The sequence below is a fragment of the Lissotriton vulgaris genome, chromosome 9 (genome assembly GCF_964263255.1).
Source record: "Lissotriton vulgaris chromosome 9, aLisVul1.2, whole genome shotgun sequence".
NCBI classification, from domain to species: Eukaryota; Metazoa; Chordata; class Amphibia; order Caudata; family Salamandridae; genus Lissotriton; species Lissotriton vulgaris.
The window spans coordinates 1,196,195,951-1,196,213,648 of NC_141697.1; the positions used below are offsets into that span (position 1 = coordinate 1,196,195,951).

Genomic DNA, 17,698 nt, shown 5'->3' on the forward strand with positions numbered 1-17,698 from the left:
CATACACAACGTGAGAATGGCGGCGGCATGCTCAGTCACTTCACAAGTTTACCCTTTCCAGTATTATTTTAGAAAATACAAAAAACCCACAATTTTATTTATACTCTATACTATTCCCAATGCCAATTCTATTCATCATATTACTGTATTAGATAATACCTTTGATGCATACCACTATTGACGGCCCTTGTCTACAGAAAGAAATGACCTAGCCGCTCAACTGTAATAACTTATTACAGCACAATAGAATCCGCGGGTTAAAAGATTCAAAACATGGCTATGCCTTCTGCTCTGTTTTTGTGGAACAGATATTTGGGGCAATAGGTTTATTTTATTCCACGCTTTAGGTACTTAAAGCAAAGATAGATCTGTGAGCCAGGTTTCTAAGCATTATGAGTAAGCATGGGCGAATTTTGCGAATTCGCGATCCGCGAATTCGCGATCCGCAAAATTCGCGAATTTGTTTTTTTGCGTGTTGGCGGGGTTTTTTGTGTCTTCGCAGGGCTTTTTGCGTCTTCGCGAGCCGCTTGCATAGCGAAGTTACCCATGCAGTAGTTTATGGGAGAGGGAGAGAGAGAGAGAGATAGATAGCTAGAGAGAGAAAGAGAGGGAAAGAGAGAGGGAGAGAGAACGAGAGAAAGAAAGAGAGGCCGGATCTCTGAAGGGCCAGATTCCTGAGTTGCCCCTACAGAACATACAGCTTTTTATTTTTAGCAAAATGCATATGAAAATTGTGCTGTAAAGGTCTCTTTTAGTTTAACCCCTCCTGACAACTCAAAATGGGTGTATTTGCCATCCTCTCCCTTCTTCCTGTTTTTTATATCTGTAAGTGCTTCCTGATGAGGTTTAATTCCTTGGACAGGTGCCTCGTTGCCTACTTGTAACTATTCTCTGACCCTGCTTCAAGGGTCAGAGCAGGGTCAGAGAATAGTTGCAAGTAGGCAACGAGGCGCCAGGAAGCAATTAGCAGCAGGTGTCCAAGTTGAAGTTAATTTGTTTGTAACCCTTTTGTAAAAGGTTACAAAGAAATTAGGTTCAACTTTTGCACCTGCTGCTGTAACCCTTGCTTGGCTGAAAATTCGTCCCCGCTGATTCGCGGATTTTACGTCGATTTCGCGAGATTCGCGGATCGCGAAATCGCGGAAAATCCGCAAGCGAAACGGATTTTACGCCCACCCTTAATTATGAGCAACAGGGTATTCTTTTTCTTCAAACATCTTACTTCTATTAAAGTGCTTCCAAGCAGACCTGAGACATGCTCTATAGAATAAGTCCAAGGTTGCAATACTGGTCACTTGGTATTTCATAAACAAAATGTGTACTCCTTTATTAGGTCTCGGACTAGCGAAGACTGCGCTTGCGCAGTCTCGCTCCGAGACTTTATGTCTCCAGTATGGGGGCTTAAACCCGCCCATCTTCTCCATTGGCTGGCCTCGTAAATGCTGGCCAGCCATTGGAGGAGAGTGGCGTCACTCCGTTTAAGCCCCGTCTTTTTCGGATTCGGGGCGTGTTTTCGCTTCTTTCGGTTTTCTTTCTCTCCTCTTCCCATTGGCTGGAATTTTACATTCCAGCCAATGGGAAGAGGAGAGAAAGAAAACACGCCCGAATCCGAAAATTACGCTGCGTTTCTCCGAGGCAATTCTGCTTCGCCTCGGAGAAACGTGGTGGTGCTGCTTGGTTTCCCGCCCGCCTCTCAGACAAATGGGCCGAGTTTTTTTAACAAAGCTGATATTTTCCGTCAATAGACCAGAAACGTGTTTTCCCTGCTTTGCACTTTCGAAATGGCCGCCGTCCCTGACTTAAGTCAGAAGAGTACTCGTTCACATCTACGCCCAATAAGAGCAAGCCCAAGGCAGCAAAACTGGTTGCCCTGCTCCAGCTGCCGCTTCCTCCCGGAGACCTCGCGTCTTTCTCTTTGCGGCCGGAAGTGGTCACTCAATCAATCACAGACATTTATAGAGCGCACTACTTACCCGGAGGGTCTCAAGGCGCTTCTGCTTTTCTCTCGGGCTCAGGGTGGCTGGTGCTGACGGAGGCGACTCGCTTTACCCCATTGCTGTGCTGATCAACGAGCTGCAGAATGAGGATGTGCAGGTAAATCTTCAGGGGGAAAGAGGTGGTCTGCTGAGGTTTAGGGGCATGGTAGAGAGTATGTCTATCTTGGTGGGGGAGAGGTGGTACCAGGGGTGTGGCCTGGCCTCACCTAGGATACCAGTGTTTGGCCTTGGTGTGAGGGAATGAATGGGGTCCGGTGTCTGTCCATTAGCTCAGTGAAGCCGTAAAAAAATAAATAAATAAATGTCTGTTTTTTGCGCCTTTTGTCCCTGCTTGTGATCCGGTTTTCGTGCCTTTGTTCCTTGCTTGTTTGAAGGGCAGGGAGAAAGAAAACCTTTCCCCACTTTAACGTTAAAGCACAATGTTATTTATAAAAATACATGTTCCTTGCAGCTATGCTGCACAGCACATTTCCTTTGAATAACATGAAATGTATTCATTTACTTTTGACAGGATAGTGCTATTCAAACCAAATTCATGGACAATCGTTGATAAAAACAATTGCCACGCTAGGATTGTTACTTCCTCGAATGCTTTAGTCGTTTGGCATTTAGAATCCTAAGTGATTTCTGGGCAACAAACAGGTTGAATTTGTATTGGCCATAGATAATTGCAGCCAACCCAGCTCTTCTGCTGCTGTATCGATATAGCTGCAAATACTTGCATGAAATACATTAAATATAATAAGATCTTCTGATCTATTATAGGCAGTAACTTTGACACATTCACCTGGCCTCTAGTTAGTGGCAACCATCTTTTTCATGAAAAAAATCCATTATTAGACTACTACGTTTCAAAGAAATAGGACTAACAGTCTATTTCAAAGTAAGAAGAAATCCAAACACACCAAAAGCTATTAATAACTTGGTAGGGATTTTCCTTGCCCACACATGCATATAGGTAGGTTAAGACATTTTCCACCGCTAATCAGCAAAATCAAAGATCCAATGGTTGAGCCAAACAGAAAAGGCTACTTACACGCAAATATGTCAGGAGGAAGGCAAGCCACAATTTCTTACATACCCTAAATAGAGGGTGTCTTTCCACACAGACTTGCACGAATATGGTTATTCTGGTAATCTAAAAATGTATGATATACATCATAACTGAAGTAAAAAAATCTGATTGCATTTCTATGCAAAACACAACTTTTACTTTAGAAATAGAACATAACTTTAACAAGAAACCTCACTTGATGTGGTCTAAAGAATTACTCCATAGCCCACAGTATTTGTGTGTGTATATATATGATTTCATCCACAACTAGAGTGCAAACCAAGATCCTGTCAAGCATTCCACAACATTTTGTGAGCTTAAAGTCCCAATGGAGATTACATGTGCAATGCTGGCAGTAGTAGGCAGAATGATTCTGGTTAGAATCTTATTGGACACTCATCCTCAGTCAATCCTTAAACGAGAAGTCAGAAATCAGGCAGACTACAGAGCAACAGGAGGTATGTTACATCAGTCTTTGCCATGGCAAACCGATAAGCTCTTCGGGTCCTCTACTGCCAATACTTTCACAGGTGATGTTTAGAACGAGGCACTAATACTTGTGATCGGGAGAGAACACACACAGGCAGCTTTGGGTAATGCAATGTCTGTTCTATGAAGCAGCTTCTGAACAACGCCAGTATTAACCAAATCTCACAGCTGTAAGGTATTAACTTAGAGTACTGGTGGTCTGGTAAGCAGATGGCTGTACTGTGGTTAATTGAACACTCCCAAACATACTATTTTTATTATGGACGAACCAGTGCTGTTAGAACAACTACCATTTTATGACTCTGTAGGTAATCGAAATCAAGCCTTTATTTTTAACCATTGGGGACCCAAAGCTCAGCAAAACACCACAACCATAATCAGCTTAGTGGTTTCCCTGCTTAGAGCAGGGTTTCCTAAACTGCGGTTTGCGACTCGCGAGCAGATTTTGGTGGGTCATTAAAGTCCAAGCAATTAATAAAGGTGCCTTTAAATTCTGCGCTTCAAAGACAGGTAAAACGTCAGACTAGGTCTTATGACAGATTGAGGTTTATTTTTTAATAAGGTAATTGGTCTTTACAATCTCCTCTCACTGTCCTAGTTCACTTTTCTTTCTCTGCAATTTTGCAGGGGTACAGAGTGTGTGAAAGTAAAGGCTGTAGGATGTCTTTTTTTGTATCATACAAGTGTAAATATCTGTAAATGAACAGAACACATACAGCAGCCAGGAAAGTAAAACATTAGCACAATTGCAATTCAGAAGTGTGATGGAAGCAAATATTTTAAGATATCAAAACAAATCTAGACACTTCAAATGTGAGCATTCGCTGAGATCAGATTTCTACATAATATCTATGGGCAAATTTAGAAGTGGCCACTTCAATGGAAAATGTGCTGTCTGCAAACAACAGCACTGCCATATAAAGCTTTTGTTCCATAAAAAAAAACTAAAAATTAAAGACTCACACCACTTAATGTCCACTAAAACTAGGTGGGCTGCTAAAAAATCTGATTGCATTTCTATGCAAAACACAACTTTTACTTTAGAAATAGAACATAACTTTAACAAGAAACCTCACTTGATGTGGTCTAAAGAATTACTCCATAGCCCACAGTATTTGTGTGTGTATATATATGATTTCATCCACAACTAGAGTGCAAACCAAGATCCTGTCAAGCATTCCACAACATTTTGTGAGCTTAAAGTCCCAATGGAGATTACATGTGCAATGCTGGCAGTAGTAGGCAGAATGATTCTGGTTAGAATCTTATTGGACACTCATCCTCAGTCAATCCTTAAACGAGAAGTCAGAAATCAGGCAGACTACAGAGCAACAGGAGGTATGTTACATCAGTCTTTGCCATGGCAAACCGATAAGCTCTTCGGGTCCTCTACTGCCAATACTTTCACAGGTGATGTTAAAAAGTAGGTAGTGGACCTAAAAGACAGAAGCACTGGCTTAGAGCTTTTTGGCATAAAGCTGAAGTAGGATCCCTAACACATCTAAGCAAACTCCTGAAGTTATTATCGGCTACTGCTTTCAGCCTTGATGCTCTGAAGATCCCAAAAAGTTTGTAATTCTGATGGTGGTAAAAAAGAAAAAAAAAGTCCCCTCTGAATGAAACATTAGTCACAGTCCATTGTGAGGCAGCGACAAAGGATGTGCAAGTCCCAGCCTACTAGTGCTGGTTTGATAGCTACTACAGATTTTAATGAAACATTAGTTTTTTTCTGTAACAAGTAAACTCTATTTCTGATGGTTTTCATTTTTGTGGCTTCTACTCAGCAAGATTTTCATTATTCAACATACTTTTGAAATGTAGAACAACTGCTTTTAACTTGATCTATATGTAACAGGCATCTCTTTGGGGAAAGCCTTGCAACGTATGCAAACTGTCAATAGAGCGCACAGATTTATCGCAGAAATCAGGATACTTTTGGGAGTCAGAGTGGTCAGTCGTTGGGAGGGACAAGTAAAGACTTAGGGAAACTTTGGCCTATTTCCCCATAGCTTATATTTTACACGTTTAAAGTCACCCTGTAGCTTCAATATTTTAAATAAGAAATGTTATTTCAAAGTTGGTTGCTATGATGGTGCAGTTAGTTTTTTTAGAAAACTATTTACTCAGAACACATTAATACCATAACAAGGAAAATGTACTCAGTAATGTTAAGGATGGAAAAACAAACTTACTTCTCATTGATTTCAACACCAATCTTGTCCAGGCCAATGTTCCTAGTGCAGGCATCACGACCAACAGCTATTAAAACCTAATTAATAAAAAAATATATACATGACACAAATAAAACGTTTTTTAACTTGGGGAAAGTGTATTAAGAGACCTGTTTAAGCTCAAGGCCCTTTTGATTTGGCACAGATAGTGAACATTTCAGTCAGAGTTTTATTTGAAATTATTCTCAATCTGCAACACAGAGTTATATGCATGAGGTTCCTACATAGACAACGTTTCATTTTTATGGCCTTTAGACATACAAGAAAAAGACGTTGGCACAAATAAGCTAAAAATGCCCTCCACAAAGACTTTCTAAAATGGAGAAATTCTGAGTAAAAAGGCATGTGTTGATTTTGGAAACTCCAAGTAAAAACAAGTTCATCGCAGGTACTTTTTTCTTATGAAAATGGATTGAAAAGTCAACCAGAGCCAGAGTGATGAAAACAAGGAAGAGTGCAGACAAACTGGCCTCCCCTCTGGGCCAAATACTTGCGAATCAAGGAACACTGAAAACATTGGCCACATGGTCAGGTTAGGATTTTCGGGTTTGCACAAAGTGGACATGCCGCATGAGCTAAGCCCAACTTTTAGTAGCTACTGCATCACAATAGGTCTGTAGTAATGTATTCTCCCCAATAGCAAAACAGGAGAGTATTCCATAACCAGCTCAAAAGGAAACAAAGTGAATTTATTGGGAGTTGGAAATTCACCAGAAAGTAGTAGATGTCCAATCTGCTGTACTTGGAATGACACGGATATCAATGTACTCCGAGTACAGCAGACATCCGTCAAACTCTAAATAAGGCTCCAAGTTCTGACTATGTGGCAAACAACCTAAAGCACAAGTTACTTACCTTCGGAAACTATATATCTGTAAGAAACATTAGTTAGTGTTAGATTCCTTAACGTAGAATATCCCCAGGCGTCAGACTGAATCTGGAAAGTTATCCAGTATTGGGGTATCTTTCATAGATTCACATGCCTGAATCATTCAGTTGTCGAAGCGGGAGTCCCACAGTAAAAATATATACAATAGCAGTGCCTAAAAACTTTCTTGTAGTAGGCTGGAAAAGCCCAAAGGCCTAGCTGGGCCTAAAAACGTAGCAGCCTATCTGCCTCATTATGTAAAAAGACCTGAAATAGCCTCAGCCAATCAGCTGTCCTCACTCTCTAGAACCTTCCCAGCTCAGGCAGTTCTCCTCAGATTTTCACCGCACTTCGTGTGCAAGGGTGTCTTCGAGTGCCTACTCAGTTTGTCTTTATCTTCAAAATGTCTGAAAAGAAGGCTCTTCAAGGCTTGAGGAATTTGAAATAAGAGGGCCCATGTGGACTACCAGCACTCTGACTGCATTTATTGTCTGCACCCCTCACATGTTGTGAAGGATTGTAGAATTTGCTGTACCTTCCCTTCAAAAACTATCAGGAATAGAGGTGCAAGGGTTCTTCTGTGGTTGAAATAATCTTCCACAGATGAGGACAAGGCCTCTAACTCCAGCAAGAGAGCCAGATCCAGAGAGTTCTTCTCCTGAGAGGAAGAAAAAACTTAAACCCTCTCAAAGAGTCTCAGAACCCTCAAAGAGTGCATCGTCTCCTTCAGGACCGTCCACTGTGAGTACAACCCAGACTAAGACTGTTTCTCTGGTGTCTATTCGTACTACTACTTTGACTTCTACCTCTTCAACTTCTTCTGCTACGGTCACCACTTCGGCTATTACTTCTCCTCTGGTGTCTGCTAAAATTTTGCCGTCGAAATCATAGTCGACTGTCCCGTCGTCGACGGCTCCGTCGACCGAGATCCATTCAGCCATGTCGACGAAGGCCCCGTCGACGAAGACATCAGTGGCCTTGTCGACGACGACACCATCGACTGCCTCGTCGACGAAGAGTTAGTCGATGAAGACATCATAGACTGTCTCGTCGACGGCAACATCAATACAGTCTATGACAGCTCAGTCGACGGAAATGTCATCTACAATTCCAATAACAGGTTTATAGTCATCGACTTATATGACAGCATTGACATCAGCTCATCTGCTGCACAGCACACCTCCGAAGAGGATGCAATACACCCATTTTCAGATGAAAACTTCGAGAGAATACCCTCACATTTCTCCACTCGTACCATCACATCTTTTGCAGACATATATGGACGAAGAAACGGATGACGGCGAAGAGGATGAGGGACCTTTTGGGGTTGCCCGTCACCCTTCACAATTGATCATCAAGTATCAGGAGGAGGAGGACAATGACCAGGAGCATTATGCGAATGAAGACTTGTCAATGCATTACCATTCGCCCCATACCAGACCCCCTTGTTCAGAGGACACAAGTCATCTACCACCTACTTAAATCCAAGATTTACAAGCTATGCTGGCAGACTATCGCCAGAGATTTACTCTAGCTCCAGTTACACCTTCTGTGCAGCCTATCCCAGTTGACATACCAAGGCCTCCTTCGCCGCAAGCTTCATGGTCACCAAGGCAGGACACTGGCCCTACACCCTAAGTTAACACGGATACCTCTTCTCAGGATGATGAGGGAAGAGGGCGCGTTGCCGGATCATACACCTACGGATCCGTGGGATGATTAGGTCATTACCATGCCTTCACCGCCTGTTCCACGCCCGGATTCTCCGCCTGAGGATATTGGCGGATTTCATAATATTATGCACCGTGCTGCTAATAGATTTGAATTGTCTGTCACAGTTGAGCAGTCTGACTGCTTTTTCCATTACTTTAAAGAGGGGTATCGCAGAGTCACCAGAGCTATCCCCATTATCGATTAGATATGGAAGGAGGGCCTCAACATCATGAAAACGCCTGCTTCCATTCCGGCACTCCTTCCAAGAATTGAGAAGTATCGAGCTCCGCCTGATACTCCATCTTGCTTAATAGGACACCCTCGACCGGACTCGGTCATATCTCAGGCAGCACAACAGAGGTCCAAGAACCCTTCAACTCCTATTTCGACGCCACCTGACAAGGAAGGCAGGAGACTGGATGCAATAGGGAAGAAGTTCTCTGCTAATGCAGCAGCCTCCGTTAAGGCAGCTAATTCGCTAGCAATTCTGGCCTGTTATGATACACAGATCTGACCACATTTGTCCGAGTTCCTTGATCTGATCCGAGGATAGTCAACAGGAGGTACGCAGAATCGTACTTGAGGGAGAAAAAGGCGGCATCGGAAATCATGGATGTGCCCTTGATATTTCCAAGACCAACTTAAGGCAATTGGCGGGAGCAGCAGTCTTTAGGCGCCAAGGTTGGCTCAAGGCTACCACCTTCAGACCTGAGGTCCAAACGAAGATCTTGGACATGGTGTACGATGGGGATTCACTATTTGGAAAACATATCGATGCCGCTTTACTGGCAATAAAAGCGGATACTGCCAAATCACTAGGTACCCTACAATACAAGAGAGGGTCCTTTAGAGAAGCAAGAGGCCAAGGTTACTCTTCCAGAGGAAACTATTCCAACCAACAAAATCGACAGTACCAGTCCCAGTACAAACAACCGTACTATCAGTCATCCTACAGACAACCTGCCTCTGGTAGTTTCTCGTCAGGGAGGGAAACGGCGCTCAAACAATCAAGGGCGTGATTCCAACAAGCGCCAATGAGCTTTGCTGGACGCCAGTCATTCATCCTCCCCTTCCAGTGGGCGCCAAAATTTCCGCTTTTTACCAACAGTGGCGAAAATAACTCTGGATCAGTGGGTCCTAGATCTTGTCAGGAATGGACACTCTGGAGTTTTTACAGAAACCACCAACAACTCCGCCCAGGGGTCCCCCTCGTCTTCATTTACTATTCAAAGAGGCCTTAAAGATGCTACACAAGAATGCGATAGAACGAGTTCCTGCCCCTCAGAAAGGGAAAGGATTTTATTCTCGCTTCTTCCTCATAGAGAAAAATTCAGGAGAGTGGCGTCCAATATTTGATCTGAGCAAACTCAAATATTTGAAGAAACAGAGTTTTCGCATGGTAACGCAACAAAGGGGACTTTATGGCTTCTCTGGATCTGGAAGACGCCTACTTCCACATTCCTATTCACCCAAAACACCGCACATACCTAAGATTTGCAGTGGCTGGCAGCCACTTTCAATTCAAAGTGCTTCCATTCGGCCTGAAATCGGCGCCAAGAATATTTACCAAATGTTTAGCCCCGGTGGCAGCCATGCTGAGGTCACAGGGAATACAAGTTTTCCCATACCTCGACGACTGGCTACTAAAAGGACCATCAAGAAATTTCATGATGAGGCGGTCAAGAGTTCCCTCTCCCCATTCTCAAATCTGGGACTGACCCTCAATTCGAGCAAATCTCAGCTTCAACCTCGCCAGGAGTTGACCTTTCTGGGAGCTGTGTTGGACACATGCCAGTGCAAAGCGTTCTTGACTCAGGAGCCGCAAAACAAACTGCTAAAGCTGGCAAAACAAATATTTGCAAGAAGGTCACTTTCGGTTCGAACATTTGCTTCCCTTCTAGGGATGTGCTTGTCTGCAATCAGCCTCATCTCTATGGCGAGACCCAGAATGAGGCCGCTGCAAAAGGAATTACTTCGACAGTGGAGAAAAGTCAACGGATCGTTCGACGATCGCATCAAAGTAACATCCAAGATGAAGCAAGCCCTTCTTTTGTGGTCGAAGGCGCACAATTTGTCGCCGGGCCTCACATTTCTCCACGACATACCAGAGTTCATCCTGACAACAGACGCTCCCATGGAAGGTTGGGGAGGTCACCTCCAGGACCTTCAGATTCAAGGGCGATGGTCTCCTCAGTACCGGCAGAAGAACATCAACAGCCTGGAGCTGAGAGACATTTTTCTATCCCTACAAGCCTTCCTTCCCAAGGATTTCGAATTAGTCAGTGCTGGTGCGCACGGACAATACCACCAGCATGTATTATATAAACAAACAAGGGGGAACGAAATCCCTCACCCGGTCGTTGGAAGCTCAAGAAATGTGGGAATGGGCCATACTCCATGGCATATCCCTCAGAGCAGAGCATGTACAAGGTGTCCAGAACTCTATCCAACAACCTCAGGAGGGCTTTCACAGGTTGTCACGAATGGGAACTCAACAACAAGTGGAGAGGATCTTTCAAACATGAGGAACACCAACACTGGATCTGTTTGCCACGCAACAGAACAGCAAATGCCTATTTTATGCCAGCAGGTTTCCTCAACAGGGATCAAGGGGAAATGCCCTTTTGATTAGATGGTCCGGGATATTTGCATACACTTATCCTCCGATCCCGCTCATACCGAAAGTACTACAAAAGATGGAGAGCATTGCACTCTCCTCATAGCTCCCCGTTGGCCAAGGCACTATTGGTTTCAGGAACTCCTACTCTCTCAGCAGCTTCCACTTTGTCTCAAATAGGCTATGTTAACAAGAGAGGGGGGCCAGATCCGACACCCGGATCCTCAGTCACTGCACTTGCACGACTGGCTCCTGACTTCTTAGAGTTCAAGGATCTTAACATCTCCTCAGACTGCAGGGCGATCTTATCACAGGCCCGTGCGAAAAGTACCATCAAGACATATCGTTTTAAGTGGAAACGATTCGGTTCCTGGTGTGGAGAAAATAATGTTCATCCACTCCAAGCTCCACCCAAGGACATCCTTCCTTATCTACTATCCTTAGCTAAGGCAGGACTGGTTCTCGTTCATTAAGGTACATCCGGCGGCAATATCCAGATTCAGAAAGAGTTCCAACAAACCATCTTTATGTTCATCATCTTTGATTAAACAATTTCTTAAAGGGCTATTCCGAGCTTTTCCTCCAGTTCGGCCTCGTCCTCCTGAGTGGGATCTCAATATTGTTTTGTCCCAACTTCTGAAAAGGCCTTTTCAACCTATTCATAAGGCGGAACTGAAGTTTCTAACTTGGAAAGTGGCGATCTTACTGGCTCTCACCTCAGCCCGCAGAGTCCGTGAGATACAGGCCTTCACGATTGCACACCCTTTCTTACAATTCTCTAGAGACTTTGTGACGCATAGAACCAACCCAAGATTCATCCCTAAGGTGCCGACCCAATTTCACTGTCAAGCTCAAGACTTTTTTCCCGGATCCTAAAACTCCGGCAGAGAAGGTTTTACATTCCCTAGATGTGAAACGGTGTCTGAAGTTTAATCTTCAAAAAACAAAAGGACATGCGCAAATCTAATCAGCTTTTTGTTGCTTATGGTCAAGCCACCTTGGGTCAGGCTGTAACAAAGGCAACTATAGCTAGATGGTTGTCATCTACGATTCTCTTCAGTCATGACAAAGCTAACAAACCTTTAGCTAGAAAGGTTAAAGCGCATTCCACCAGAACAATGTCAGAGTCGACGGCCCTTTTCGCTGGAGTGACGCTGGAGAACATTTGCAGAGCTGCTACGTGGAAAAGTGTGCACACTTTTACGAAGCATTACTGTCTGCAGTCGGCAACTCCGGATGATACCGCAGTTGGGGAAGCGGTGCTGCAGCATCTTCACTAAGGTTAGACTCTTTATAGTCTCTTATCCTCCTTTTGGCTGTTTTAAGCATATGTATTTCATTATGATGTTTTAATCTTTTCAAACGCTATCCTATTCTGTAATGTACTTTATGAAGGTTTTTTTGATGCATATGTTATGTAAACACATTTGTGCTCTACAACCTTCCAGGTTGTGTGGGGGTGTATACGATTTATTTTGTCTCCCACCTTCCTCTAACGACACATGATATCACTGCTTGCTACTCTGATTCAGGCATATGAATCTATGAAAGATACCCCAATACTGGATAAGAAAACCAGTTACTTACCTGTAAGTACGGTTATCCAGTATTGGTAGCTTTCATAGATTCACATGCACCCACCCTCCTCCCCGGCATATGGATACTTATTCTCACTTGTGCTGGGAAAATCTGAGGAGAACTGCCTGAGCTGGGAAGGTTCTAGAGGGCGAGGACAGCGGATTGGCTGAGGCTATTTCAGGTCTTTTTACATAATGAGGTAGATAGGCTGCTAAGTTTCTGGGCCTAGCTAGGCCTTTAGGCTTTTCCAGCCTACTACAAGAAAGTTTAGGCACTGCTATTGTATATATTTATACCGTGGGACTCTAGACGACGGGGAATGATTCAGGCATGTGAATCTATGAAAGAAACCAATACTGGATAAACGTAGTTACAGGTAAGTAACCGGTTTTCTTTGTCATCAGTACCCCTGCGCGTCGGTAGGCGTAGTCTGCGGCTCCGCGTCAGTCGTCGTGTTCGCCGGGATGACTGAGTACTTATCCGCCGCCCTCGCACCGACGTCAGTTCTGTACATAGCTTTCCGCGCCAGGAACGCAGAGCCATGCAAGATACAGACACTGGTACCATGAAACTAGGGCCCTCAAAGGGAGATACCTTGATGCTAGATATCGGTTCGCAGAACGGGGAGGATGGGTGGGGCGGTAAGGAATCTAATACTAACTACTGTTTCTTACAGATATATAGTTACCGAAGGTAAGTAACTTGTGAATCTGAAAGAAACAGGTTAGTATTCGATTCCTTACCGTAGAATAGATACCCCAGCAATACCAACCCCGGAGGTGGGGCTCCTAACCAAGATCACATCAGGAAGTCCTGGAGAAGGGAACGGCAAAAAAAGCCATCTCTCCGGACTTGGTAAACGTGTGCAGCGAGGCACACGTAGCTGCCTGAAAAATGTCCCGCAAAGGGACTCCCCGACTCAGGGCAGTAGTAGCTGCCGTGGCCCGAGTGGAGTGGGCATGCAGGCCCACAGAAGGCTCCTTCTTAGCCAATGAATAACAAATCTTGATGCACAAAATGACCCACCAAGAGATGGTCTGCTTGTGCACCGCCCGTCCCTTCTTAGCACCCACGTAGCGAACAAATAGTTGGTAATCCACCCAGAACTGTAGTGTGCGGTTCAGGTAAAAGGAGAGCGCATGTTTTGGGTCCAGAGGGTGGAGCCTCCGCTCCCCTTTCGAGGGATGCGGAGGCAGAAAGAAGGTGGGCAAGGTGATAGACTGGCCGATGTGAAAGGCAGTAACAACTTTGGGTCGAAAGGAAGGATGAGTCCTCAGAACAACTTTGTCCGGATGTACAGAGAGGAAAGGAGGCTTAGAGGAAAGAGCCTGGAGCTCACTCACTTCTAGCAGAGGTGATGGAACCCAGGAAAGCAGTTGAGAGTCAGAAGTAGAAGAAGGCAATTATGAAGTGTCTCAAAAGGAGCGCACATCAGATCGGTTAGAACAAGATTCAAGACCCACTGAGGCATCACGAAAGGATCAGGAGGGTACATGTGCATGATGCCTTTCAAGAATCTATTTACATCGGGGGACTTGAAAAGAGAAGGCTGATCAGGAAGCCACAAGAAGGCTGAAATGGGCGAGAGATAGCCTTTGATAGATAGTGCCCAGAGCAGAGCCCTGTTGGGCCAAGAAAGCAGAAATAGGAGAACCTCTGAAAGAGGGGCAGAAAGGGGATCCACAACCTTTGCTGTGCACCATGCCACAAATGTGTTCCACCTACAGGCATATACAGTCTTTGTGGAGGGGTGCATGGAAGCCAGAATGACATAATAGACATCAGGAGGCAAGTCAAATGGCATCAACAGCCGCTGCTCAATCTCCACGAATGGAGGTGGAGGATGGACAGGTTCGGGTGGAGGACCGTCCCCTGCTGCTGCGACAGAAGGTCCTCCTGAAGAGGCAGTCGAATCAGGGGATCGATTGACATACTGAGTAGCTCGGGATACCAGTATCTTCGTTCCCAGTCCGGAGCCACAAGGATGACTTGGGCCCGGTCCCGCTTGATATTCAGCACTCTGGGCAGAAGTGGTATAGGCGGAAAGGCGTACAACAGACCGCAACTCCGCTCGCGATGAAGAGCGCCGCCTAGCGAGTGCCGCCTTGTAAATTCCAACCCGCAGAACTGAGGACATTGCGCATTTGCTTCGGTGGCGAATAGATCTAACCAAGGCTCGCCCCACTGCAGAAAAAGACTTTGCGCCACGTCAGAGTTCAGACACCATTCGTGATCCATCATGCACCGAAGGCCGAGTTCATCCGCCCTGGCGTTCAGAGAACCTGCCAGGTGTTGAACCACCAAGGTAACTGCTTGATGTTCCAGCCATGTCCAGAGGCGCAGAGCCTCCAGACATAGGGTCCACAACCCTACCCCACCCTGTTTGTTGCAATACCACATGGCGATGGTGTTGTCCGTGAACACCTGCACTACACTTCCCCGGACAGAGGGAAGGAATGCCTTTAGTGCAAGTCTGATCACCCACAGCTCCAGAAGGTTGATATGGAGCTAGGACCTCTCCCATGTGGACGCCTCATCTCCAGGAGGCACGCATCCATCACCACTGTGTTCTGGTTGGGGAAGGGAGAGAGATCGGTCATTGACCCAATCGCGATTCATGAGCCACCACTGCAGCTGTAACGCATTGCCCTCGAGATCAGGATGTGGTAAGAAAGGTTGCCCTGATGCTGTGTCCACTGGAACTTCAGGTCCCACTGCAGAGCCCACATCCGCCACCTGGCGTGATGTACCAGCAGGATGCAGGAGGCCATCAGCCCCAGGAGCCATAAGGTCATCCTGACCGAAACTCGGGATAAAGGCTGAAAGATCGGAACCAGAGCCTGAATATCCCGAACCCGCTACTCGGGAGGATAAACCCGAAACTGCGCAGAGTCCAGAACCGCTCCGATGAAGATGAGCTTTTGAGAGGGAATCGGGTGAGACTTCGGCACGTTGATTGAGAACCCCAGCAAATGCAGGAGGTTAGCCGTAGTCTGGAGGTGGTTGGTTATTGAAGGCGGGCTCGCCCCAGACAGTAGTCAGTCGTCGAGAAAGGGAAAGACTGGAATCCCTGATCTGCGCAGATGAGCTGCGACCACCGCAATCACTTTCGTGAATACCCCCGAGGGGCACTGGTAAGGCCAAAGAGGAGCACGGTAAACTAAACAGGTAGCGCCGGCACCATCCAGTCTCCAGGGTCTATGGCAGCCAGAACCCGAGCCAAAGTTAGCATCTTGAACTTCACCTTCTGGAGGAAGCAGTTGACGCTCCTGAGGTCCAAGATGGGACGCAGGCCCCCTTTGTCATTCTTGGGAACCCGATAGGCCCAAGGAGTTGGCGGTAGCCCTGGAAACTCAAGCGCACCGCCTGCTTTGTCACCAAACAGGCGACAGCCATCAAAAGGCATGTGCATGAGCGTGTTCTGGACATCCCCCTGAAAAATTGGCAGGCCTCAGCCAGGCGTGGCGACGGATCGCCAGAGTCGTGGAAATAGCTCTGCCCAGCGAATCCGTGGTATCAAGTCCAAATCTGATGGAATACCGTGCTGCGTCTCGCCCCTCAGCAAGAGCCTGGGCGAGCCATGCCCGGGCCTCCTCCGGAAACTGAGGCAGCATGTCCGCTAACGTACCCCACAAAGAGTGGGTGTAACAGCCCAAAAGGCCTGCAGTGTCCATAGACCGCAACCCCAGGCTAACTGAGGAGAACAGTTTCTTACCAAACTGATCAAGCATTTTGGAATCCCGATCCGGGGGAGCGGTCGGGAATGCGGTCTGGGACGTAGAGGCCTGGCTCACCAGACTCTGGGGGTGGGGTGTAGGGACAGAAAGCAGGGGTCACCCAGAGCCGGGCAGTGGCGTCGGGCCACGTTCCGATCCACAGGAGAGCTTGGACCAAGTGCCCATCAGAACGTCCATGAGGGCCTCATTGAACAGCAGCATAGGCTCGGAACATCTTACTGGAGGTTGAAGCACCTCAGTGAGGAGGAGATTAGACCTCACGCTGCAGCAGGGAGTTCAAGAGCCAAGGCCTTGGCTGCCCTGCACAACACCACACCATATGTAGCACCCTCCTCCGTAGCCACGGAGGGAGGAGAGATGAAACCAGTGTCAGGCGATGTGTCAAGACCACTGGCCTCCCCCAGCTAGTCTGCCCAGTCCTGGTTCAACTGGCACTGTTGTGCCAGAGGGTCCTCAGACCCCTCCCAGTCATCCGTGTCCTGATAAACAGGCAGAAATGACGGAGCCGGGTCATAGATTAATTACTACCCACCGACACCGGAGTTGGCGCCGCTCCGTCGCCGGACCCAGACCGGGGCTGAAACCGGGGGCGGGGTCGTCAGAGGACGGCGCCGGGAGTGACACCATAGAGGTCAGCACCAGCGGAATCGTCGTGAGTTCAACTGGCGTCGACCGGGATCCAGGCCGCGGGCTCGTTAGCGCCGGCAGGCCTCGACCAAGGAAAGTGAGTCCTCATGGCCACAAAGAAAGTGAGTCCTCATGGCCACAAAGAAATCACGAACCTCCTCCGGCGTTCTATGCAGTCCAGGTACCGGATGAGACGCGACCGGTCTAGACGCCTGCGGTTCCGGCGGAGCAGCGCGGGTGGTGCCACCCAAACCCTCGGCAGAGTCGCACAACCGGCGAGGGGAGGCAGGAGAGCGATGTTGCTTCTTCGAGTGCCTCGACTTACCAGAATGCGAGGACTTGCGCCCGACGAACGGTGATGGCTCCGGCACCAGTCCTAAACTTCCTCCTCGACCGGGACCTTGAGCGCCACGTAGCTGACTGCCAGATCTCAAGGAGCTTACAGGACTGCTCCCGCATAGCCTTTGACGTCAAGGCCCGGCAGTTGGGGCACGACTTGTCGTGGTCAGTCCCTAGGCAGTAGAGACACCGGCGATGGGGGTCGGTAACGGACATCAGTCGGTGACCGGCGTCATATGGTTTAAAGTCGGGCATCCCTACCGGCACCAGGAGTCGAAGCTTGAAAAGTGATAGTCAAAAAGACTAAAACGTTTGTCAAAAAGTGACTAAGGGTACTAGCTCTTCCCGGATCATCGCATGCTGGCGCGGAAGAAGAACTGACGTCAGCGCACGAGTGTGGCGTCTAAGTACTCAGACAACGTCATACCGACAGACGCGGAGCCGCAGA

At 46.9% G+C, this 17,698-nt stretch overlaps 1 protein-coding gene across 2 annotated transcripts in view; it reads right to left on the reverse strand.

Moving 5' to 3' along the window:
* The window catches only part of LOC147693028 (thioredoxin reductase 3-like), a 145,171-nt gene that overhangs the window by 19,088 nt on the left and 108,385 nt on the right, over window positions 1-17,698 (reverse strand). For both annotated transcript variants that reach the window (XM_086939272.1, XM_086939273.1), the window contains exon 11: window positions 5,733-5,809. In XM_086939272.1, coding sequence (XP_086795398.1) covers window positions 5,733-5,809 — 77 coding nt within the window. The remainder of the gene's footprint in view (window positions 1-5,732; window positions 5,810-17,698) is intronic.